The sequence below is a fragment of the Phragmites australis genome, chromosome 20, assembly GCF_958298935.1.
Source record: "Phragmites australis chromosome 20, lpPhrAust1.1, whole genome shotgun sequence".
NCBI classification, from domain to species: domain Eukaryota; kingdom Viridiplantae; phylum Streptophyta; class Magnoliopsida; order Poales; family Poaceae; genus Phragmites; species Phragmites australis.
In genome coordinates this window covers 9,471,823-9,497,585 of record NC_084940.1, presented here as the reverse complement: position 1 = coordinate 9,497,585, position 25,763 = coordinate 9,471,823, and the positions used below count along the sequence as shown (strand labels likewise).

The 25,763-nt window shown below is 42.6% G+C and overlaps 1 protein-coding gene across 1 annotated transcript; it reads left to right on the top strand.

Moving 5' to 3' along the window:
* Positions 1–386: 386 nt before the first annotated feature.
* LOC133901181 (pentatricopeptide repeat-containing protein At2g36730-like) lies at positions 387–2,297 on the top strand. Its single transcript, XM_062342459.1, has one exon. The coding sequence runs from the start codon at positions 465–467 to the stop codon at positions 1,977–1,979; it is 1,515 nt and encodes a 504-aa protein (XP_062198443.1). The 5' UTR covers positions 387–464; the 3' UTR covers positions 1,980–2,297.
* The last annotated feature ends 23,466 nt before the right edge of the window (positions 2,298–25,763 follow it).

Here is a 25,763-nt window from a genome sequence, read left to right as displayed (position 1 = left end):
TTTTTGGGTGAATCTAGTTAAAATGAGTTGTACATAGATTATAAAATATGTACAAAAAATTCTAGAATCTTTTAAGCAACAGAAGTCCACCGTTTTATACAGAGAAGATGAGAGAGCAAAATAGAGCTGTCAACGTACTTTTGGTGTAGTACTGTTTACACGGGGATTACCGCTACCGCCCTCTGATGAGGTAGTAAGACGCTGCCACAATACCATATGTGCTTACCGCTCTCTCAAGGGCTGTAAGGCTCTTACCGTCATTTGAGAGAACGGTAGACATCTATTTTTACAATTTTTTTAATTAAGGATTTATTTATTTAAATATTAATGTTAAAAAAAACTCGGTAGAGCATGCCATGGCCAACGTTTGATGGGCCACTGGGCCAAGTAGCGTCAGCCCAGCATCAGCAATCTCGGTCTACCTCCTGAAGCGAGCCAGCGTCGAACACCTCAATGGCACGGGCATGGCCACGCCCCCGGCCACCGTCCGCGCCCTCATCGCCGCCGCCGCCACCTCCTCGCACCTCCGGCAGCTCCACGCCCACCTCCTCACCTCTGGACGCATCTGCACCCTTGGCCCCGCCCTCCTCCGCCGCCTCATTTCGCTTCCATCCCCGCACCTCCCCCTCCCCCTCGCCCACCGCGTCCTCCTCTCCCTCTCCTCCCCGCCGCTCGACCTCTTCAATCTCCTCCTGCCCCCGCTCGCCTCCTCAAACGACCCTGCCGCCGCTGCTGGCCTCTTCGTCCGCCTCCGCCGCGGGGGCCTCCGTCCGGACGCTCACACGCTCCCGCACGTCCTCAAGGCCCTCGCGCGCCTCGCCCCGGGCTCACTCCCCCTCGTCGCCTCCACCCACGCGGAGGCCGTCAAGAGCGGCCTCACCTCCGCCGTGGTGTACGTCCCGAACGCCCTCATGGCTGCGTACTCGGCCTGCTGCCACCTCGCGCGCGCCATGCAGATGTTCGACGAAATGCCGCACCGGACCGTTGTGTCCTGGAACACTGCTCTCACAGCCTGTGCAGACAACGACTGCCACGACCGGTGCGCGGGTCTGTTCGCGGAGATGGTAGAAGCTGGGTTCAAGCCTGACCAGACGACATTCGTGGTCATGCTTTCCGCTGCGGTCGAGCTGGGCAACTTGGCTCTTGGCAAGTGGGCGCACGGGCAGGTCGTCACCCGACGGCTGGACATGACGCTTCAGCTTGGCACGGCGACAGTGAATATGTATGCCAAGTGTGGCGCGGTGAGTTATGCGTCTTGCTTGTTCGAGAGGATGACGGTGCGGAACGTCTGGACATGGAGCGCGATGATCGTGGGGTATTCACAGAATGGAATGGCACGGGAGGCACTGGAGCTGTTTGAAAGGATGAAGGATGCGTCGGTTGTGCCAAATTATGTGACATTTCTCGGGCTGCTCTGTGCATGCAGCCATGCCGGGCTGGTCGAACAGGGGTGCCAGTTCTTCCATGAAATGCAGCATGTCTATGGCATCAAGCCGATGATGACACACTACAGCGCCATGGCTGATGTCCTGGGGCGCAACGGTCGCCTCCATGAAGCTTTTGACTTTGTTATGGACATGCCAGTCAAGGCAGACCCGGTTGTCTGGAGGACATTGTTGAGCGCCTGCCAGCTGCACAGCTCCAAGGACTGCATCGACATTGCTGACAAGGTGCAGAGGAGGTTGCTGGAACTGGAGCCAAAGAGAAGTGGGAACTATGTAATAGTTGCGAACATCTACTCTGACGTTGGGTCATGGGACAAGGCGGCCAAGGCGAGGAGGGTGATGAGGGAAGGGGGGATGAATAAGATGGCGGGAGAGAGCTGCGTCGAGGTCGGAGGGCGGATTCAGCGGTTCATCTCCGGGGATGATTCTTGTCCTGGATTTGACAGGGCTTGTAGGATTCTTCATGAACTGAACATCAACATGAGAAAATGGGAACCTGTTGACCAAATTTTGCTTATTGATGCTGACCAGTGAGTATCGTGTACACTGAACAAAGTAGCAAACCATTTAGGTTGACGGTACCTTTGTTTCTGAATGTGCTGTGTAGAGGCCGCCATTCTGTTTTAGTCCATAACTAGAGAGCCAAGCTTGAAGGCTTGCACTTACGAACACGGGTACACTGCGCCTCCCAGACCTCATCCAGATGAAACTACCATTGGTATAAGGTGAAGCATAGTGCTTTTACGATTCAGAACTTGGATGCAAGAGCACTATTTTTAATCTATTAAGCTGTTACGTTACATACTTTCTGATATTATTTTTTGTAATAAATCCTCATCTAATTGCTAGTTACCTCTCATTTCTTTGCGGTTTATAGTGACGGCTGGACCATTACTTGTACTGCATTTGACCTGCGTGATCCTAGGATCCTTGCAGTGGCATAAAACCACGTAATGGAAGCTGAATATGATGATTATTCTGCCACGAATGCCAGCACGCTGCCTTCTGTTGCTCTGCTGCTGCTGTTGTGAGTTCCCAGAGAACTGATGTATTTAGATTGATGCCAAGGAAAACAACAGGACATGCTTATTTGTTCTTAACATCTATTTACCTTTTTGTGCCCAGTTAATGGCTCTCTTATTATTGAGACATGCACTGACTCTAACTGATGAAGATGACGGCGACACTTCTGCAATATTTTCACTAAGAACGTTCTTGAAAGTATACTGTTAGCATCCTCTGCTTAGACGTTGACATTATCACATTAACACTCGGTATTGATGGTTCATGATGGACACCTTTTTCTATTGCGTGCTGCTGGTTTTCTGCTACCATTCTAGTGCAGACCCAGATAAACTGTGGCTTAGTTTATTGTCATATCAGTGTACTGAGTGTAAAGATGCATGGGAATCCTCCCAGTTCGTCCTTTGGATTTCGCTAGTGCGTTTTGCATGTCGGTGAGGGAGCAACGGGGTGTGCATAACAGAGATATCTGGGTCCAGTGCGCCCCAAAGGTGAAAAAATGTGCTTCCTCAGGCGGCGGCTGTTTGGGTGCAATCTGCATGTGCTCGCCTACAAATGAGCGAGATTTTTTTGGTTCAATGCGCCCTGGCCGTACACGTTTAGTAGTTGGGAAACACAGGGAAAACAAGGAAAGGATTTCCGAGCCGACTACCACGTTACAACCATTCCTTTTTGGACTAATAACACAGGATGATTTTATCGGGTCATGCGCATACACTAACGGAAAGAAGAGAAGAACAGAACAGAAACAGGAAAGTCTCATTTAAATTTCATTACCACCAAAACATGGAAACTGGAAAGTCTAATATAGATTTCGCTAGTATCAATCTGATTCCAACATCGAACATGAAGAAGTCAATCGGATATTGATCTAGAGTTATAAATTTTGCAAGCTGACTATGACAGGTAATGACGAAAATAGATTAAACACTAAATTGGTGATTATGTAAGAATTCGACTAAATCAAACTTTAAAGAAAAATACCTTGATGGTCTAGAATAATTTTGAATGGATCAGATCAAGACAAATTGCAACGATCAAATGATCCACACCGAAAATCAACACAAAACAACAAGCACAGAGAAAAACTTATGAAATTTGATCTTCATTGTCTGGATTGATTCACAATATACATTTCGATGCATCTCTAAAAGTTTCTCCTTGAAACCCTAACCCTAGATTAGTTTTTCTCTAGTCTCAAAAACTATCGTATTGTTCTATGTGCTGCGTCACCAACAAAAACCATCACACAGTATCGAACCGTCCAAAACGCCTAGGCCTTGGTAGCCTCCGCCTGGCCGCTCGCCCACTAGGCCCACAAGCCCCCGCTGGCCATGCGCCCTTGACCTCCTCTGGGCCGCCTTGCCGCGCGAGTGCGCTCTGCCCACATGGGCTGACGGCCTTGCTTGGGTCGCCACCTGCACAACGCCTCCACAGCTGGGCTGCCCCTAGCCAGCTCGTTCGCTTGCCTCGCAGGCCGCCATCTCTGCCTGAGCCTTGACCGAGCTGGCCAGGTCGCACGCTGGGCCTCTGTTACTCCGCCTCAATTGGCCCACATAGGCCACACCTTTCGAATTTTTTATTTTTTTATTTTCTAACATTAATATTTAAATAAATAAATCTCTGATGGAAAGATTTGTACAAATAGACCCTTATTGCAGCCCTTTTAGAGGGTGGTAAGTATGTCATGGTGTACAGGTACCTCTTACCATCCTTTCAGAGGGCGGTTAGGCCCCACACTCCCCTTATCGCCATCTGAGAGGGCGTTTAGCACCCGTGCCAGTGACGGTTAGCCCACTCCGCGTGCCCGCCCCTCATTGCCCTCTGAGAGGGTGGTTAACACCCCTACCACCCTCCTAGGAGACAGGTAGCCCAGTTTTATTATAAAAATAACAAAAAATCATAGAAATTATCTAAGATAAAAATAACAAAAATCTCAGAAAATATTAAAGTGAAGATATAATAAATACAGGTAAATGAAATAAAAAAACCACACTAAATGTTAGATAGAATGCGTACATGAGATGAGTACGTGGAATTTGAACATTACTAATAGCATGTAGACTACATCTAATATACATAAAAAACTTAGGTAGTATGTTAAAAATGTTATAACCACCTTGAATTCAACAAGTGTAACATTTTGTAGCATAAACATTACGGACGAAATGACCCTTGGAGTTGTTTGTGTCTTATCTCCTATTCCATCCAATGGTAATCGTATTCTGGGGATTTTGGTCTATGTGGTGCCGGTATATAAGGAAAATAATCAAAGTTAGGATCCCAGTCATCTGCCCCGATGTCAGAGAATTCGCAACGGTGTGGAGTTCTCTGAGGAGCAATAACGAAGTCATCATCATCGGAACCAACCCCTTTGGTTGTGGCAGAAGTGGTAGAAGCACGTCCTCTTGTGGTTGTTGTCGAACGACCACCTCTTTCACGGCGGATCGAACCACTGCCTCTTTCACAACGGTGTGAAGGTCTCGAATGACCACCTTCGCGTCTCCAGTTATGTTCGGGTAGATAGCCGTCACAGGTAGCTAACATCAAATACATAATACATAGAATGCTTAATCTCATTTTTAGTCTATCTAACGTGGTTGACTTACAAGTATACACGTAAGGGCCAACCGGGTGGCAACCTATGGGCAAATCGCTTGACGCCATACGTCTCGGTGTGAGCATATGCCCTTGAGGATGTCATCAAGGATCCTCGTCCTTTCGCTGACCCAGGCTTTGAGGAGTACCTGTGATGGTACGTCTCGTGTACACGTACACGATCACCTACACCCCAGGTAATTGCTCAAACTTGCATATAGGACAAGATATTTAGTTTGAGAAGAACCAAAGAAAATTGCTTTTGGGAGTTCTATGTTGTGGAAGTTTGACCGCCAACAGTGACCGGTTTGACCACTGTATAGACAAGGCAGTTTAGCTTAAATTTCAAGAGTGGCGGTCTGACTGCCGGCTTGGACAGTCTGACCGTTGTATAAATAAGGTCGAGGTTTCCTAGTTTTTAAGTCTCGGTCTCACCAGGTGGCATCCCAGTCTGACCGCCAAGGAACAGAGGGGTTTAGACCCTTTGCTCTGGCTGTCGATCTGACCGCAAGGCTTGGCCGGTCTGACCACCCGGGAACAGAGAATTTTGGTGCTCTGTTCCATGCTCACGATCTGACCATGACTTGTGATGATATGACCACCAGACTGATGATAGAGTCATCATTACACTTTTATAGCCGTTGTACTACCAGAGGTCTGAACGCCAGATGAATTGCGGTTTGACTGCTAGAAGCGTAGAGCTATCAAATCATGGGTAACGTCTGCATTTCGCATGATAGCCTATACATAGACACTTGGCCGGTTCAAGGGGGCTCCCTCATCCTTTACTACACATTTGAGCACTTGCCCTCCTTCTCTCCCTCTTTTGGCTTAGTGGTTGTATATTTGAGAGTGTGAGAGCATCTAGTGCGTAACTTTGAAGAGTTTGAGCATTGAGGCACTAGTGATACTTCAAGTAAGCATCATCGACTTATTACTCTTAGAGGTTGCCGCCTTCTAGATGGCTTGGAGGTGGATGCACCGTTGAGCCCTTCAAAGAAGCTTGTGAAGGAGCCGCGACAGTGATTGTGAAAGGCTTTGAGCACTCCTTACTGGTGCGATAAAGTGCTACTCTAGTGAAATCAAGGTATCGAGCAGTTCATTATTCTATTCCGTCTTAAGATCAAGTTGCTTGGTATGAGTCCTTTCTTGATGTGAGAATTAGATACTTGATAGAGAAGCAGTTAAAAGCTTGAACTCACCTCAACGTGGATTAGGGGTGATCGACAAATTGTCGATACCAAGGGATAAACTTCGGGTGTCATCTCTTGAGCTATTTACTGTATTGTTGAGCTATTTACATTCAAGTAATTTACCTCATGTAATTTATCTTCCTATAATATAAATTGTTGTATGTCACTATAGGATTGCAAGCCTTGACATAACTCTTAGTTGTTTCATATTGCTTTAGTGATCTTTAGTTTATTTCTGCAAGTTTTCTTGATTGTTTAGCAATTAGTTTTAAACCTGCCTATTCACCCCCTCTAGTTGGTATCCTTGATCCTATAGATAGGCAGGACGGTGGCCGGTGAAGTGATGGAGCGGAGGTGGCAGAGCGGCTCAGCTTCCGGGGTGGGCTCATTCCTATCGGGATTTTGGTCGATGGAGAGCGGCACATGGACGGCGGTGACCTCCTAGTGCTCTTTAGCAGCTCGTGAGGATGAAACAACAATGGCAAGGTCACAGCGGCGAGGAATGACAGCGGTGGTGGGGCGGATTGGAAGAAAGGGTACTGGAGGGGATTGACTGCTCTATTTATAGAGGGAAGGGGTGAACAGAGAGGTGGTGTTGCGCGTTGTGCTATCCACGGTGAATAGAATAACGATGGCGATGATATTTCTCGTGATATGATGGCTCTGCGACGGTGGCAGGGCTGCAACGGTGATGTGCGTGCGGGGTCGCGAAAGTCAAGCGGTGTCAGGTGCTCGGGCTGCAAGAGAGAGAGAGAGCTGAGAGGGGAAGAAAGAGCGAGAGAGCGCGTGAGAGAGAGGCAAGTTGCCGATGCATTGAATGCGTCGGTCATTGTGGTGGCATGGGACAGTGCGGCACGGCGATGTGCTGGAGAAGGGAGATGACATTGACATGAGGCTGATGGATGGGTGACACGTGGACGGCGAGGCTCTCGCGGGCGCAGGCAAGCGGCCGGGCTGGCATGCGCTCGTGAGGGAGGTTGTGTCGGCGGCGCGTCTGCAGCCCAAGTGTAGGAGGCGGGTAAAGAAGCCGACCGGCTGGGCCGACCGCCTGGCTGGGCCGCGCAAAAAGGAAAGAGAGGGAGAGATTAGGCTCGGGGAGAAAAGAAAAGAAAATGGTTTGGGTTTAAATTCAAATGGAGACATTTGAATTTGGATTTGACTTTGGACTTGGTATAAATTCAAATAGGGATATTTGAATTATCAAATGGGAGTGAAGCTCTGAGATTTGGAAGATGATTTGAATCCAAAATATTTGAATTCAAATTAGATTTGAGCTGAATGGAAACTAAGAGTAGATTCAAATTTGAGAGACATTTAAATTCAAACCTCCACTCAATGAACCATAAGAACAATAAACCAAGAACATGAATCAATTAATGCATGGATAGGTTTAGAAATTAATGTACTGCATTTTGGAATACTTAGCCAATTTAATATATATGAATATATATATATATATATATATATATATATATATATATATATATACACACACACACACACATATCTCCTTGATTTTATTTGGTTTAATTAATTATAATTTTTTTAATTTGAAGTAAATTTTGATATAAACTAATATGCTAAAACTCATGATGTTACAGGTATTGTAGGCCCGGCACGCCAAGCTAGGTCATGCCTAAGCCAACGCTGCGGCACTGTGTCTGCACGGGTACGATGTGGCCAGGCACAACCCGTTTAGAGCCGTTGGGCACACCAGACATGGGTAGCCCGGCTAGGCACATAGAGGCACATCCTATTAGCAGGTTAAATGGGCTATGCTCGGCCTATTTAACCTGTTAACCAAAATTTTCAAAAATTATAACCATTTTTTATTGTTTGGGATCCTAAAAGATCAGAAAAAATTGCAAAATTTACAATTTTTCACATATACATAGAGCACCATCATGCCCTCTTATTCCACACTAGCAAATAACATTTGCTCTCTTATTTTCTCCTTCCATTCTTCTCTCAAAGTTCTTAAGAAATTGTGATAATTTAGTAAAATTAGTTTGAATTGTTGCCAAAATTTCAAGAAATTTAAGTACCATCATCCTGCTATTTTGAAGAAATCTTGGTGATTTTTTATAGATATGTTCTTTCTATTTTTTTCCATTCTATGTAATGTTATTATTTCTCTTCTATAACTATGAATGTATGATTTTTTTTAGTGCCATTCAATATTGATCATGGATGGTGATCATGATGATACGTCCATTGATCATGTTTTTTTTCCCTTAAGGACTTGCAGGGGACTACAACCCCTTTGATAGCAATACTGCAGGTGAAGAAGGATCCAACAGTGAACTTCTACAAGTGCACACAAGTCAGCAAGCACTGGCTCCAAAAGATCAAGAGGCACTACTTTCAAAGCTTGGCAAGACTTCGAAAGGATCTACAGAGAGGAAGATGGAGTAAGTGTCAGGTATGCTAGGTGTTATATTTGTAAAAATAAATTATCTGTAAAGTCCTTAGGTGGAACAGAACACTTGAAGATGCATGCTACGACTTGCAAGCGAAAGAGTGGAGCAGCCATGAAGCAGATGGTGCTGTAGTACAATCCTGACTGCTTTGTTCGTCATTGAGAGCATGACTCTGCCAATGCTCGAAAAGATATAGTGCTTCATTGCAAGAGCAGATCTACCACTCAACATCGGTGAGTCTGTTACATTTGAAAATTACATTAAACAAGCTCATAATCCTAGGTTCATGCATGTTTCTAAGCTCATAATCCTAGGCTCAAATACTATAATGTATGTCGTAGCAAGTTTAATGAAATGTTGAAACATGTACATTTTCAGTTACGTTGACTTCAGACATAAGGGCAGGTAGGGCTAAAGAGGATTATCTTAGCGTAGCTGCTCATTTTGTTAATAATGATTGGGAACTAGAAAAGAGAATAATAGGTTTATGTTTGATTAACAACACACATACCGGTGAAAATATTACCAAAAAAAATATCTCAAGTAGTTGAAGACTTTGGGCTCACAAATAAATTTTTTTTTCTATCACTTTAGATAATGCCAGTGTAAACTCTAGAGTAATGGATATTCTTACTTTATTGTTTAGTACATATGCTGAATTTTTATTGTTACATCAACATTGCGCTTGTCATATTATCAATCTTATAGTAAACTCTAGTTTAAAGAGGTTAACGCAATACCTAGATGATTTTCATACTGCAATATCTTTTGTAATCTCCTCTAATCAATGAATTACAGCATATAAGCAGTACTATATTGCAATGGGTGTGCGTCCACGTAAGTTTGTTGTGGACATATCGGTAAGATGAAACTCTATTTTCTTGATGCTCAAAAATATTGTACCATATAAGAGCACATTTGGTGTGTTTATTCATATACACTAACATCAGCATGGAGTCAAACTTTACTCACAGAAGCGCATTGGTATGTTGTCAAAAGGATACTACAATTTCTAGAATTTTTTTATGATTCAACTATTAGTTCATCAGGAGTTTATTATCTAACATCTTGTTTAGTAGTGCATCATATTGTTGAAATTTCTTCTCATTTAATGAAGCGCCTCAGGTCATCCCCGGTGCTTAAAACCTTTATTATACCAGTCCCTAGATCAGTAGCTAGTAAATAAGAGTCTTACAACATGTGAAACCATAGTCATACAACAAAAGGAGTGGTGAAATAACTCCACCAGGAGAACAAAATATACAACACTAAACAATCGTGCATGAATAACAGGGTCTATGACATCAGAGTGCGCAACAGGGACATCATGATGAATACGCTACTCCGCAGGCAACTCGGGCGCGGACGCGACCAAGCCTACTCGTCAGCCTTACCGTCTGTGTCGGTGAAGTTCGGATCTTCCTCTGAAATCATAAGCAAGGATAAGTACAAACGTACTCAGCAAGTCTCAACCCTTGCCTTACATCAAGGGGTATGAATACATGCATACAATACTAACAAGGGTAAGGCTATAAGTTATACTTTGCGGAGAAGCCAATTTTACACATGCAATGGTTCATTTTCGTAAGGCAGATTTTGTGAAATCATCATATCATTAATATTACACGAAAGGGGGTTTCGGCTGTGGTGGAAAGTCACTAGAGCCTAAGTTTTAATATTGCCGGACACTCCATCCGTAGCAACCCTTGGCAACCCGTCGGACCTATTTCCCAAAAACGGGCACATCTTGCCCACTTACACTCCAAGGAAACACACATAACTCATGCTACTTGTTGTGACCGAACCATAGTTCATTCATGACCATGGACACAGCTATTCAAATAGTTTTACCTCTATAGAGTGGTACATTTTACTCACAAACTGAGTTTGGCAACATACCACCGTCGTGATAGTGCGACTCAACAAAGCCATTACCCATCATAGCATCATCTCACTCACCGTCTACAGGAGCTAACCAGGCATTCCTAACCTTTAAATAGGCCTTCAAATAGGTTGACAAGCATGCACCTGCTTGCACCTGCTCCATGGCCTCCCATTGCACACCTGCCTCCAGATGATCAGTAGACTAGTGGGCAGGGTTTAGGCTAAGCCCTCTACATACAGGGTCGAGTGGCTGCACTATAAAGACTAGGTAATATGTCACACCAACTCGGTCCTTAATCGAGCTAAGGCAAACATCTCCATGCTGAGCCTGCCACATAGCCAGCGCCCAAACTCCCAAGGCATTCCTTGCGGGTGAAAATGCATATAGGCCTCCTATGTGGGTTTTGGATAATTGATGACAAACGATTAAGGGACTAATGAGTTTAATAAGATTATGAACATGTATTAGTTTCATTGAAAATGTTAAAAGGCATTGGCATCCTTCAAAAAGAAAAGAGAAGCGACATGTAGTTACTCAACAAATTTAAATTCATTTTATTTTTTGAATTTGAGTTTAGGTGTGCCGTACTATTAAGAGGGATGTGTTTAGATCGACTTGAAGATGTCTCAGTGCTCAAAGTGCCCATTTAGACCAAAGATTAGAGACACAATCACCGACGATCACAGGGAAGTTCTAAGTCTTTTGTCTGTACCTGGATGTTCCGGGCTGACCAGAAAACTTTGGGTTGCCGAAGTCTCCGAGTTTAGCTCCGGCAGGGGGTGCTCGCTTTTGGTTTTTAAGCCAACCCAGATGCTCCGGGTTGACCTAGATGTTCCGGGTTGCCAGAGTCTTTAGACTTTGCTCCAAGCAGTGATGCTCGGTTAATGTGTAAATGTTTTACTCGGATGTTTCGGGTTCTGGTGTTTCATCCGGACCCTTCGAATTGAGTTACGGCCATGAGTTCTTGGTTACGTGTTAAAGTGTCAACCCGAAGTCTCCAAGTTGAAACCAGATACTCTGGATCAGTACAAAAAACACTATAACAACTAGTTTGGGGGGGGGGAGGGCAGGGAGGGTATAAATACCCCCTCACCCTCTCCATTCATATGCTACTGCTACTGAACCAACAAGAGACAAGAACATTCATAGCTATTTAATAGCCCCTCCCACTCCTCTAGTGCATCAAATCTTGCAAAGTTTTTGAGAGTTCGGTTGGGAAAGTGAGATTTAGTGCTAGTGAGCATAACTCCATCATTTGAGCACTTGAGTTCGTCATCAAGCTATTGATTCGCGTTCGCTACTCTTGAAGCTTGGAGCTCCTAGATGGCTAGGTGTCACCTGGAGAGCACCCAAGCTTGTGGAGTGCCTCGAAAAGTTTACGAAGGTCATCCTCGCCTCCGTAAGGGAAGAGAAAGTTTTGAGTAAGCCCAAGCTTGATCTTCATGGTCGCTTGGTGAGGATAAGAGTTGAAAGAGATCCGACTCTTTGTGAGCACCTCAACGAAGACGTAGGATCGTTGGATCCGAACTTCAGGAAATAAATCATTGTCTCATTTGTGTTCTTGTTTCTATTCTTGTTCTAATTGATCTTTAGGGATTTTTTTTTTATCTTTGTGTTTGTGAGTTTGTGACTGCAGGTGGTTGGTTAAAAGGTCTTTAGATAACTTTGGGACCTATGGTAACCCTTAGAATCAACTAGACTTGCTTAGGGTTACTTAGATTTTAATTTCAAGTTCTAGCCAGACTATCTGGGTTAATCTTGGAACCTACAAACCCCGGAAGTTACAGATTGACCTGGAGTATCCGGATTATGTTAATCTGCTGTGATTGTTTTTTTCAAGAATCGCCTATTCACCCCCTCTAGGAAACATCTAGTACATTCAATTAGTATCAGAGCCTAATTTCCTACTAGGCTTCACTGCTTGGAGAATTGAAGATGTCGACATTCATGGAGAAGAGTCTGAAAGGTCTGGAAAACTCGAAGAGTCCAAAAGATGATGCTTCAAAATCGGGCGACGGTAAAGGAAAATGAGTTGTAATCTAATTCAATTATGATAAATTGAATGCTTCTAACTAATATATTTCTGTGCCATCTGAGCGTGAACTATATTTTGATGGCACGCATTATACCGCTTGGAGACACAAAATGAAATTGCATCTAATCTCTCTTCATCCAAGTATTTGGAAGATTGTATGTATAGGTTGTGAGCTACCGGATGAAGACAAAGAGTTCACTCTCGAACAAGAGAAAAACCTCCACCGCAATGCACAAGTAACATGTGCATTGCTTGGCGCCTTGAGCCCCGAGGAGTTCAATAAGGTGGATGGGCTAGAGGAGGCTAAAGTTATATGGGACACACTCCAAGTTGCACATGAAGGCACCACAAGCATGAGAGAATTCAAGATAGAGTTGCTTGAAGGCAAATTAGGAATATTCATTATGGAAGACAATGAAACCTCTCAAACAATGTATGATTGCATAATGGTGTTAGTGAATAAGAATAGAGTGCTTTGAAGTGAAGAGCTGAATGATCATAATGTGGTTAGAAGATTGCTAAGAGCTTTTGCACCAAGAAATCTCACATTGGTCACTCTCATCCAAGAAAAAAGAGACTACAAGAGTCTTACATCAAGTGATGTGCTTGATAGAATTCTTGCTCATAAGGTCATAGAGAAGGAAGCAAATGAAGTCAAGAACCTTTTCAAGAAAAGCTCAACCTCCAAGAACAAAGAAGTAGCATTCAAGGCAAGCAAAAGCAAGCAAGTTGAAGAATCAAGCTCAAGTGAAGAAGAGAGTTCCGATTATGAAGAAATAGCTTTCTTTGTGAGAAAATTCAAGAAAATCATGAAGAATGGTGGCTATAGCAAGTACAAGAGAGACAAGCCCAAACGAAGAACTTCCAAGGGAGCTTGCTATGAGTGCGACGAAGTTGGCCACTTCATTGTCGAGTGTCCTAACAAGAAGTGCAAGGACAAGGAAGAAAATAAGAACAAGCCTTTCAAGAAAGACAAGTACAAGATCCATAAGAAGAAATACTCGGGTCAAGCTCACATTGGCGAGGAATGGGATTCCAATTGCGACTCTGATTTCGATGATGAAGGGATTGCCATTCGCCCCTCAACATTGACAAAATCACTTTTTGGTGACATGAGCGACGACGATACTCCCAAGTGTGTCATGGTAAAAAGGCGCAAGGTAAATCACAACCCAAGCTCCTAGATAGTGATAGCGATAGTGATAGTGGTTGTGAATCTTTGCTTAAAGGTTTGAGTAAAAATATCATATCTAAGATGAAAGAGCTAATGAAAACAATAGAGAGTCAAGAGGATATTCATGAGAAGCAAGAGGATGGTTGCATCAATGTTGATATAGATGCTTGTGTTATTAATATTCAATCCTTGCAAGCATTACAAAAGGATAATGAGAGGCTAAATATCTTGGTTAAGTATGGTTGCATCAAGACTTAAAAATCCAAGGATGCACTATACAAGACCATTGAGGCTAAGGACAACAAGCCAAAGAAATGGCTTTGATTTGATATGCATACAAGTAAACCAAGTGAGCGTGTGGTGGTAAATGGCAAGGAGTGCCTCAAGTTCATCGAGGGAGGCATGCAAGTTTATCTCACCACATAAGGCAGGCAACCCAAAGATCATGCACCTCAATCTACTTTTTATGCATCTTATGTTTTGAAGAGAAACCACCGTGGTAAAGTGATTGTTCTATATGTTGGTGCCCGCACAAATGATAGAGTTGTGAAAAGGAATGTGTGGGTGCCAAAAGTGCTTGTGACTAACATGAAAGGACCTAAATAAATTTGGATACCTAAAATAAAAGTTTAACTTGTTTTGTAGGCATACTCCTCTGATAGATCATGTTGGGTACTTGATAGTGGATGCACCAATCATATACCAAAGAAAAGAGCATGTTCTCATCATTTGAAGAAAATGGAGGATCTTATGAAAATATCGTTTTTGTTGATGATGAGAAAGAAGAGGTAATTGGTTTAGGTAAAATTGCTATCTCCAATGATCATTCTATCTCAAATGTATTATTAGTCAAATCTCTTAGCTACAATTTATTCTCTGTATCACAACTTTGTGAAATAGGCTACAACTGTCTTTTTACTAATGAGGGTGTGCCTATCTCTAGAAGGGAAGACTCCTCAATAGTTTTCACTGGTCATTTGAAGGGCAAACTTTATCTTGTTGATTTTTCAACGGATGAGGCTAGGCCTAAGATTTGTTTGATTGCTAAGTCTAGCATGTGTTGGCTATGGCACCGTCGACTAGCTCATGTTGGCATGAGGAATTTGTTTAAACTTCTAAAGGGTGAGCACATCCTAGGACTAACAAATGTTTCTTTGAGAAAGATAGAATTTGTAGTGTATATCAAGCCGGAAAACAAGTCGGCGCTCCTCACTCCGTCAATAATGTGATGACGACCTCTAAGCCACTAGAGCTTCTTCACATTGTTTGGATCAATCACCTATATAAGTATTGACGGTAACAAATATAGTTTAGTTATTGTTGATGATTATTATCGTTTCACTTGGGTGTTTTTTTGCATGATAAGAGTGAAACACAAGCCATATTCAAGAAATTTGTGAGAAGAGTCCAAAATGAATTTGATATGAAGATCAAAAGGATGAGAAGTGACAATAGAAGTAAATTCAAGAATGCACAAGTTGAAGAGTTTCTTGATGAAAAAGAGGATCAAGTATGAATTCTTGGCACCCTACTCACCTCAACAAAATAGGTTGTAGAAAGGAAGAATAGGACTCTCATAGAGTCGACAAGGACCATACTTGATGAATACAAGATTTCAGATCAATTTTGGGTGAAGGCCGTCAACACCGTATGCCATGCCATCAGCCGGCTGTATCTCCATAAGATTTTGAAGAAGACCGCCTTCGAGCTTCTAACCGATAACAAACTAAATGTGTATTACTTTAGAATTTTTGGTAGTAAGTGTTACATTCTAAACAAGAAAGCCAAAATTTCTAAGTTTTGCACCTAAGGTAGATAAATGTTTCTTGCTTGGTTATGGATCAAATGCCTACACCTATCATGTTTTCAACAAAACCACCGGTTGTGTTAAAATCGTGTGTGACATGACATTTGATGAATCTAATAGCTCCCAAGTGTTGCAAGTTGATCCTAATTTTTTAAGTGATAAAGAAATTCTAAGTGAGGCAATCAAGAAGATACCAATAGGTGAAATCAAGATTCAAGAGCCCTAAGAGCTACAAGTGGCCAATAATGATCAAGCTCATCTATCTTCATCAACTCAAGTGAAGGCACCTACATCAACTCAAGATAAAGACCTAAGTCAAGATCAATATCAAGATCAAGCTCGTGATGACTCCAAAAAAATTCCTTGATGATGATGAAGTGGAAGGCATTCAACCCCAATCCCAAGTGCCTCATCCTAGAGTCATCAAAGCATCCAAAGAGATCATTTGGTTGGCAATATCCTTGGTGATATACAAAAGGGGGTAACCACTCATTCTAGAATTGCAAATTTTTGTGAATATTACTCTTTTGTTTTCTCTTTGGAAACTTTAAAGTTAGATGATACACTTGGAGATCCGGATTTGGTGATTGCCATGCAAGAGTAGCTCAATAATTTCAAGAGAAATGAAGTTTGATTACTGGTGAAAAGGTCCAATCAAAACGTGATTGGCACCAAATGGGTCTTCCGCAACAAACAAGATGAGAATTGAATCGTGACGAAAAATAAGGCAAGGTTGGTTGCTTAAGGCTAAACGCAAATAGAAGGTTTAGATTTTAGTGAGATATATGCTCCCGTAGCTAGGCTTGAGTCAATTCGTATATTGCTTGCCTATGCTACTCATCATAATTTCAAGCTATATCAAATGGACTTGAAGAGCATATTTCTAAATGGACAAATTTCCGAATTGGAATTTGTGGAGCAATCACCCGAATTTGAAGATCCCAAGTATCCTCATCACGTGTACAAACTCCATAAGGCGTTTTATAAGCAAGCACCTAGAGTATGGTATGAATGTCTTAGTGATTTTCTTGTTAAAAAGGGCTTTAAGATAGGCAAAGCTGATACTACTCTTTTCACTAAAAAGGTTGATAGTAATATATTTGTTTGCCAAATATATGTCGATGATATTATATTTGATTCTACTAATCAACTCTTTTGTGAAGAATTTTGTAGGATTATGACAAAGTGGTTTGAGATATCAATGATGTGGGAATTGAAGTTCTTCCTAGGATTTCAAGTCAAACAACTCAAGGAAGGAATATTCATATGTCAAACTAAGTACATCAAGAATATGCTCAAAAAATTTGACATGGAGAATGACAAGTCAATCAAGACTTCCATGCAAGCACATGGACATCTCGATCTCAACGAAGATGGCAAGGTCGTGGATCAAAAGGTATATCGCTCTATGATTAGTTCTTTACTTTACCTTTGTGCACCTATGCCCGATATTATACTTAGCGTGTGCATATGTGCAAGATTTCAAGCCACTCTAAAAGAGTGCTATTTAGTGGTTGTTAAGAGAATTATTAGATATTTAGCTCATACTCCTTACATTGGCTTATGGTATCCTAAAAGTTCAACCTTTGACCTTATCAGCTATTCGGACTTTGATTATGCCAGCTGTAAAGTGGATAGGAAGGGTACCTAAAGGACTTACCAATTATTGGGTAGGTCTCTGGTCTCTTGGTTATGAAAGAAACAAAATTATATAGCCATATCCACCGCCAAAGCTAAGTATATTGTCGTGGGCGCATATTGTGCTCAACTACTTTGGATGAGGCAAATCTTGAGAGATTATGGCTACAATATGACTGAAGTCCCATTTTTGTGTGACAATGAGAGTGCTATCAAAATAGCCAACAATCCCGTACGACACTTAAGAACTAAACATATTTACATCCAACACCATTTCTTGAGAGACCACTCAACCAAAGGGGATATCAATATTCGCCATGTGAGAACCAAAAAATAACTAGCCGATATCCTCACCAAGCCTCTAGACAAGCAAAGGTTTTGCGAGTTGAGAAGTAAGCTAAATATCCTAGATTTTCTCAATGTAGCTTGATATGTTGCATACAATTTGGCTATCTCTGTCGAGTTAACAGAACTCGGAATTGACAGAACCCTAAGTCTTTGGGTCCACCCGGATGTTCTGGATTCTATCACTCAACCTGTAGATTTTGACTTCTCCTCTGGGTGACCCCTCTCGGTTTCATTTTAAATCTCAACATGGAGTCTCCGGGTCCACCCAGATACTCCGAGTTATCCTGTCATTTACCCCCAACCCAAGGAGTTACCCCATCACTCCATCTATTCACCTCTTCTCCCATCCTCTCACCTTGGAAGAGCCATCTCCGACGATTTCAAGGGTTCACTATGGGATTTTCAAGTTTTTCATCAAGTGATCTCCTCTTGTGGTCGGATTCTCCAATCCTCCCTTCGGATCGACTTCAGGATCATCATTGGAACTCAAGGTATACCTAATGATCGTTCATCCCGATCTCTCAATGCCTACCTTAAGAGTTGATTCCCTTCGGTGAATGTGCTCCTTATCCCTCCTAGAATCATATATCACAAGGGTTTGCAAATGCATTGAATAAATCCCTCAAACCCTAAGTTTTTTCCCAAGATCAGGGAACCCAGATAGTCTGAGTTGAACCCGGATAGTCCGGGTTGTCCAGCACCAGTTTTTCAGATCATGTTCCTCCTTTCAAATTCTTGCTAAATCTTTCTCGTATCTTAAGCATATCATCCTTGTCTATCTCAGGGCAGTTCAAGATGAATTATGAGAGGGATTTTGGTCAAGCTTATAAAAGGAGGACAAAGGATAGTTTTGATCCTCAAGCACAAAGCGACGTACCATTGCAGTTGCCTATTTCAAAGGGCAGTGGGAGCGGGAAGTGGTAGTTGTGGTGGCTATGATCATATCCGCATGGTCGCTAGAAAGGTGCGGGCTTCACATTCAAGTAGCATCTGTATTGATGAGATGGTTCAAACCACAAACGTGCCTCGTGGTGGCGCTTCACCGCCTAGAGGAGGAAGGGGAGTAGCAGGGAGAGGCAAAGGAAATGTAGTTGCATCGGGTTCAATGACACAAGATGATGACATAGAAGAGGATGAGGAACAAGAAGAAGAAAGCACTGTTTTAGCACCGTTAAAGCTTCATAGACCTTACCGTGCAACTGTGCATTCAAGTCAGTTAGGCAGAAAAGTGGTAGAGTATATGAACAAGTTTGGCAAGTACAAGAAGGAAAGATATAAAGATCCTTTTGAGTATGAGAAAAATGTGGCGGATCATCGCATTTGGAATGATTTTCAAGCAGATTTCTATGAAAGTGTGATCCTCAATAAGAAGACGATTACTCCTATGCAATGGATCAATTGGGACTATATGTCCAACAAAAATGATCGTACCTTCAATCAGATCATAGCATCTTGTGAGGACAAAATAGTGAAGAATATCATGAGTTTGAAGTATGATTGGAGTGATAAAGTGATAGCCCAATTATGATCATGAGGAAAACCAAACAATGCACTAGATGATTGAAGCAAAAAGATACAAGATCAAGTTCAAAAATTTTGGTCGCTTATTTGGATTCGATGTCTGTGACACTAGCAAGACCAAGATCCATGTTAAGCAACAACTCTCCTCTGAAAATGGACTTCATGTATGATGATCATGGTGAAGTGACGTTTGGAACAACTAAGGGCATGAGGCCATTTTACAAGTATCTCAATTTTTTGTTCCGCACCACTATAGCTCCCAAAAGTGGCGATTCCACTACTGTTCAAGGGATACCACTATAGCTCCCAAAACTTTCTTGCTAGGATGTCCAATGAGAGTGTTCCTTTTAGTGTTGTGGATTTTCTTTAGGAAGAGATACATATTACATCCCACACACCTAGCAAAAGTTGTGTCTACGCTCCCTATATCATGTTTATGATCGAGAAAGTCAAAGAAGAATTTCTTCAAAGAAATAAAGCATGGGCCTTATAGGGTAAGGTTAGTAATCTCAAGATCAATTTCTTCTATGCCACCTTCCCCTCTATGGACAGCACCTAGCGCATCACAAAGAGCAGCACCTAGGCGAAGTTCTTCCTCTCATGACTCACCTTCCTTTAGCATGAGTGCTCTCAAGGCAATATTCAATGTATGCACTCATAATGCCATGAAGATAAAGGAGCACAAGAACAAGACAATTTGAGATTGAGGAAGATTGAAGAGAGGCAAAAAACAATTCATACTCATTTGTGAATTGAGCCTTCATGTTCTCTGGTTGCCTTCGAAGAAGAAGTGAGTTAGACTGAAGCTTTTGAGAATCCTTGGGTTTGCTATGATGAATCCCAAGCTGCTACAAGGGGTACTAGACCATCCACTCGTGCTCAAGACATTGAGGAAGAGACCGAGGATGAAGAAGAGGATTGGGGCGGTGCCGAGGAAAGCTCTCAAGATGATGACAATGATGCTAGCGGCAATTGAGATGTAGATGAGGACTACATGGGCAACGATTAGATCTCTCTCTTTCAACTTCTCTTTCTTTTTGGTGATTTGATGCCAAAGGGGGAGAGAATGTATTGTTTCTTTCAGGTTGTCTGTTCTGCCTGAATCCAGAGTCGCTGGGTTCACCCAGAGTATCCGAGTTATGGGCAATGTCATGTCATTCAAAATATTTATTTTTTGATGTTGGACATGTAAAACTTAATGTAATATGTGATGAACTATGTGTGGTGTGCTTTATGTCAATCTTTAAATTTGTAAGAATTTAAGTTGTTAGTGTGAGATCTTCATGATAGTCTATGGTGTAATGTTTGTTTTTCTCTTTCTTTATGTGATATGTTATGACATACGCATCATGTTTATCATGTTCACTCACATTCTTTGCACCTCACGGATGCTAAGATATATGGGGAGCTCTCGCAAAAATTCTTTTAAATATGTGCATTTGATGTCAAAATCAAATTTCAATTAATGCACACATTTAGGAGGAGCTCACCATATATCTTAGAATTCAAAATATTTAATTCAATTATCTTATGTAAGCTTTAATTGTGTTATCATCAATCACAAAAAAGGGGAGATTGAAAGTGCATCTAGACCCCCTATATGGGTTTTAGATAATTGATGATAAATGATTAAGGGACTAATGAGTTTAATAAGATTATAAACAGGTATTAGTCCCATTGAAGATGTTAAAAGGCGTTGGCGTCCCTAAAAAAAAGAGAAGCGGCATGTAGTTACTCAATAGATTTAAATTTTCTTTTTATTTTTTGAATTTGAGTTTAGGTGTGTCATACTATTAAGAGGGATACATTTAGATTGACTTGAAGATGTCTCAATGCTCAAAGTACCCATTTAGACCAAAGATGAGAGACACAATCACCCATGAACACAAGGAAGTTCGAAGTCTTTGTCTATACCCAGATATTCCGGGTTGACCCGGATACTCCAGGTTGCCGGAGTCTCTGAGTTTAGCTCCGGCAGAGGGTGCTCGGCTTTGGTTTTTAAGCCAACCCGGATGATCTAGGTTGATCTGGATGTTCTGGTTTGCCGGGGTCTCTAGACTTTGCTCCGAACAGGGGTGCTTGGTTAATGTCTAAATATTTTACCTGGATGTTCTGGGTTCTGGTGTTTCATCTGGACCCTCTGAGTTGAGTTCCTGCCAGGATTTCTCGGTTACATGTTAAAGTGCCAACTCGGAGTCTCCGGGTTCAAAGTTGAACCAACAATAGGCTAGAACATTCATAGCCATTCAATAGCCCCTCCCACTTCTCTAGTGTATCAAATCTTACAAAGTTTTTGAGAGTTGGGTTGGGAAAGTGAGATTGAGTGCTAGTGAGAATAACTCCATCATTTGAGCACGTGAGTTCGTCATCAAGTCGTTGATTCACATTCATTACTCTTGGAGCTTGGAGCTCCTAGACAGTTAGACATCACCCAGAGAGCACCTAAGCTTGTGGAGTGTCTCAGGAAGTTTGTGAAGGTCATACTCACCTCCGCAAGTGAAGAGGAAGCTTTGAGTAAGCTTAAGCTTGATCTTCGTGGTCGCTTGGTGAGGATAAGGGTTGAAAGAGACACGACTCTTTATGAGCACCTCAATAGAGAGTAGGATCGTTAGATCCAAACTTCAGGAAACAAATCCTTGTCTCATTTGTTTCTTGATTCTATTCTTGTTCTGGTTGATTTTTAGGGAAATTTGTCCAATCTTTGTGTTTATGAATTTGTGACTGCAGGTGGTTGGTTGAAAGTTCTTTAGACAACCTTTGGAACATGTGGTAACCTTTAGAATCAACTAGACTTGCTTAGGGTTACTTAAATTTCAATTTTGAGTTCCAACCGGATTATCCAGGTTGAGCTTGGAACCTCCGGACCCCGAAAGTTCCGGATTGATCCGGAGTATCTGGATTTTGTTAATCTGTTGTGAAGTTTTATTTTTTTAGAATCTCCTATTCACCCCCTCCCCCTCTAGGCGACATCTAGTACATTCAGTGGGAACCCTGATTTGCCCTAACTCTAACAAGTTCTTAGTTGTTATCATTAACCGATGAACTTTCCCATCCCAAAAACTCACACAACACCGAGCACCAAGTTTCACACATTTTGCAAAGTTGTGATTAAGCATGAAGTAACAGCAATAATTATAGTCCTAAACATACTAGTAACTAGATGATCGTCTGAGCGTAAATAAGGTAACCGAGACGAATATCCTACGGTTATCAAGGTCATATTGAGGTTGATCACAAATAGGCCAGCTAATCTACAATAAGTCATAACTAGATCAACAGTTTTACATAAGCCAACAAGTAATACTTCATGCAATTGCTGCTTCCAGCTCTATGCTATGTATGGTAGTCGTTTGACTCGGTATTCGGTGGAAAACAGCTACTATGGATTATGGTGATAAAATATAGGTTCAATATGATCAATGAGGGAAACAGATTGAGACTTCCTCCGTCAAAGTCCTAGAGGGGGTCCTGCTCAAAGTCCTGTGTTCCCGGCTCCTCCTCGAACACTTTGGTCTCTAAAGCGCGGCACACAAACAACACAAATAAATACAAATAAATTTGAAAGAAAAATGAAACTAGTTTGAATAGATAAGATTTGAATTTAGTTGAATATTGATGGAAGAATCATCAAAATCGGAGTTGAAATGGAGGAGATATGGGCTTCCAAAGTTGATCGGCAATTTAATTTGAGAAAAAGAAAAAGGGAGAATATTCCCTAGAATATTTTTTGGAAAATCAGATTTTCAAGAAAAAGAAAATGGCTACTATGTTGTGGGCTTTGGTCTACGGTCCATAGTGGTCCGGGGATGTGAACCAAGTGACATGGCAGCTGACTAGGTTAAGGGAGTGGGGCCAGTCCTGGTGTGGTGCCGAGGTGGCAACAGATGTGGATGACACGTGGTGGCACGAGGGAGGGTGGTCATCGGGCGGCGTTAGGGCGGTGGTGCCGAGGGGATTCACAGAGGGAGATCACCGGAGAGCTCACCGTCGGTGGCTCCTGGCCTCTGTTTGGGGTGGGGAACGGCTCACTGGGACCAACTCAGCACGATGGAGGTGATGACGGGGCATGTCATCGGCAGTGATTGTCGTTACCGGACCAATTTCATGCCAGGGGTGGGGGTGACGGTGGTCGACACGGGAAACGTGTGGATAAGGTCTCAGGTCTAGTTTCTAGGCATAAGGAGCATGCACGGGGTGAGGGGAATCTTTATCCGGGCTTGGCTTGGCCCGTGAGCCATTGACGGCGGTCGGCGATGGGGAAGTGGCACAACGGCCATGGCAGCTATGGTGGTAGCTCAGGAGAGGGGCGGGAGGCTGAACAGAGGGGCTAGGAGGGTTGAGGGGAGCTCAGTGAAGCTTGCTACAGGGTCTAATCGGGCCAGTGGTGGCTCTGGGTGGTGGATCGATGGTGGCGTCCGTCGGAGAGGAAATTGTGTGTGTGTGTGTGTGTGTGTGTGTGTGTGTGTGTGTGTGTGTGTGTGTGTGTGTGTGTGTGTGAGAGAGAGAGAGAGAGAGAGAGAGAGAGAGAGAGAGGGGGGGGGGGAGAGGACAGGCAGAGCTTGCCTTAGCGAGCTCAGCAAGTGGCAGTTAGGTGCGGAGCAAGCGAGTGGTCAGCTCTTATAGGCGGACTGAGGGGCGGCAGCGCCAATGGTGGGGTTCGGCGATAGCGCTTGCGCGAGCGACACGGTGTGCGCGTTTGTTAATGACGACACAGTGTCGGCTAAGTTGTGGTTTTGACGAGCGTGGCATGCAGCGGGAAGGTCAAGCTTGGCAGTCGAGGTGACAGTGTTTTTCTTCGTGCACATGCTTGTGCTGGTGGTTCTCTTGGACGCGGTTGTCGTGTGTGGTGGCAGTGGCAAAGGAGCAGCGAAATGGCAGTGTGAACAGCGACATCGCTAGCAGCACGGGGCAATGATGGCGGTGGTTGGTGGTTGGGTGGTGTCGCGGCTAGGTGGAGGGTCCAATGGCTGGTGAGCTCAGGCATGAGCACGTGTGCAAGCGTGAGTGGCGGGCGCGGGAGGAAGAGGAAGACGACGACCTGCCAGGCTGGGCCGAATCGCTGAAGAGAAAAGAGAGAGGCAGGCTAGGCTGGTTGGAGGAAAAGGAAAGAAAGTTAGGTCGGGCCAGAGAAAAAGAAAGAAAGAAAAAGAGAGGGTGGCCGGGCCAGGAGGAATTGAGCCCAATAAGAGAAGAAAAGGAAAGGTTTTGAGATTTTGGTTTGAATTGATTTGAAAGAATACTTGAAATAATATCTTTTGAACCAATTTTGAAATTTGATTTTTGGCTAAAAATTAGGATGTTACATTTAAACTAACTATGAAAATGACAGTCTCCTAATTTTTCATGTCTACTATTATTTTTTTCTACGTAAATCATAGTATAAATAAACTAATAAAAGTGGTTTCACTAATTTTTGAGGTGTGATGGGTCAGTTATGAATTAATCTAGTCGCAACACATTTACACAATCCTGCATGTTACAATAACTAATTCATGAGTTCATGTATTTTTAAAAGACATAGGATCATGTAAGAAGACTAACAAAATTAGTTTCATGATTTTTGGATTAGTAAAGAGTAAACTATTTATTTAACTTGGTTTAACAAATACAATTTTTCACAGAAAATTTTGAACTTTTTTATGAGTATAAATACTTTTATCATGTAGATCATGTTACAGGAAAACCAACAAAATTTGTTTCACTTGATTGGAAGATCAGATGAATTAGTTATTGATTTTACAAGATTGAGATAATTTTTGGATTTTTTGTTGAACTTCACTGAAAATCGAGAAAACCGAGCGGTTACCGACAATACGGAAAATTCGAGAAAATCGCTTGACAAATCGCAAAAACCGCTCGGTAACCGGTCCAAACCGACCGGTTACCGAGCGGCTAAAATCGCGATTTTTTTCCCAAATTTCAAATTTTGCCAAATGAATTTTGTCCGAATTTTTTTGAATTTTCGACCGGTTACCGCGGTAACTGCAACTTTTCGGTTACCGCCGTAGCTCGGTCGGTAAGCCAAACCCTAGTAACACATTGGTAGTATAGATATATTAGGATCAACTTATAACCTTCTTTCGAGTTCCAAATATAATATATTTAGATTAATTCTTTTACATGAAATGAGGATAAAAATGTAACAGATGTGTTATGTATATGCGGATCCATCCTACAGGTGGGCTGTGATGTAAGTAAATTTTGAAGATGAGGTGTTACAGATAGTATTTAGAGCTAACTTTCGTTGCACAAGTGCATGTGTTTCGGCTCGTGAACATGACATGACATGGCCGTGGCACTGAGGGAAGATCTTGGTATTCATCTGCCGTGTACGCGGTAAGCTACCGAGGGCGTCAGCCCTGAAGTGGGGAATGTAATACCCTAGCCAATTAGTGTTTCTGATTTCAACCCATGTAGTCTAAGTGTTTCAGTGTAGTGAATTTAGTATTATCTTGGTAGTTTAGATAAGTTAGGGTCGGCTTATAAGCCTTTGCGTTTCAAATATAGCACATCTGAATTAATCCTTTTACACTAAACAAGGATAAAAATGTAAGAGGTATGATATACGTATGTAAGCTCGTCCTATGGATAAGTTTAACAATAAACGGATTTTAAGTGATATGTTATATAGGCGGACAACGGGGCATCAAATCAACACCGGGTTAGCGTGATGGTG

Excerpts from the sequence above, each read along its gene's own strand:
- LOC133901181 (XM_062342459.1), top strand. The coding sequence starts at position 465 with ATGGCCACGCCCCCGGCCACCGTCCGCGCCCTCATCGCCGCCGCCGCC.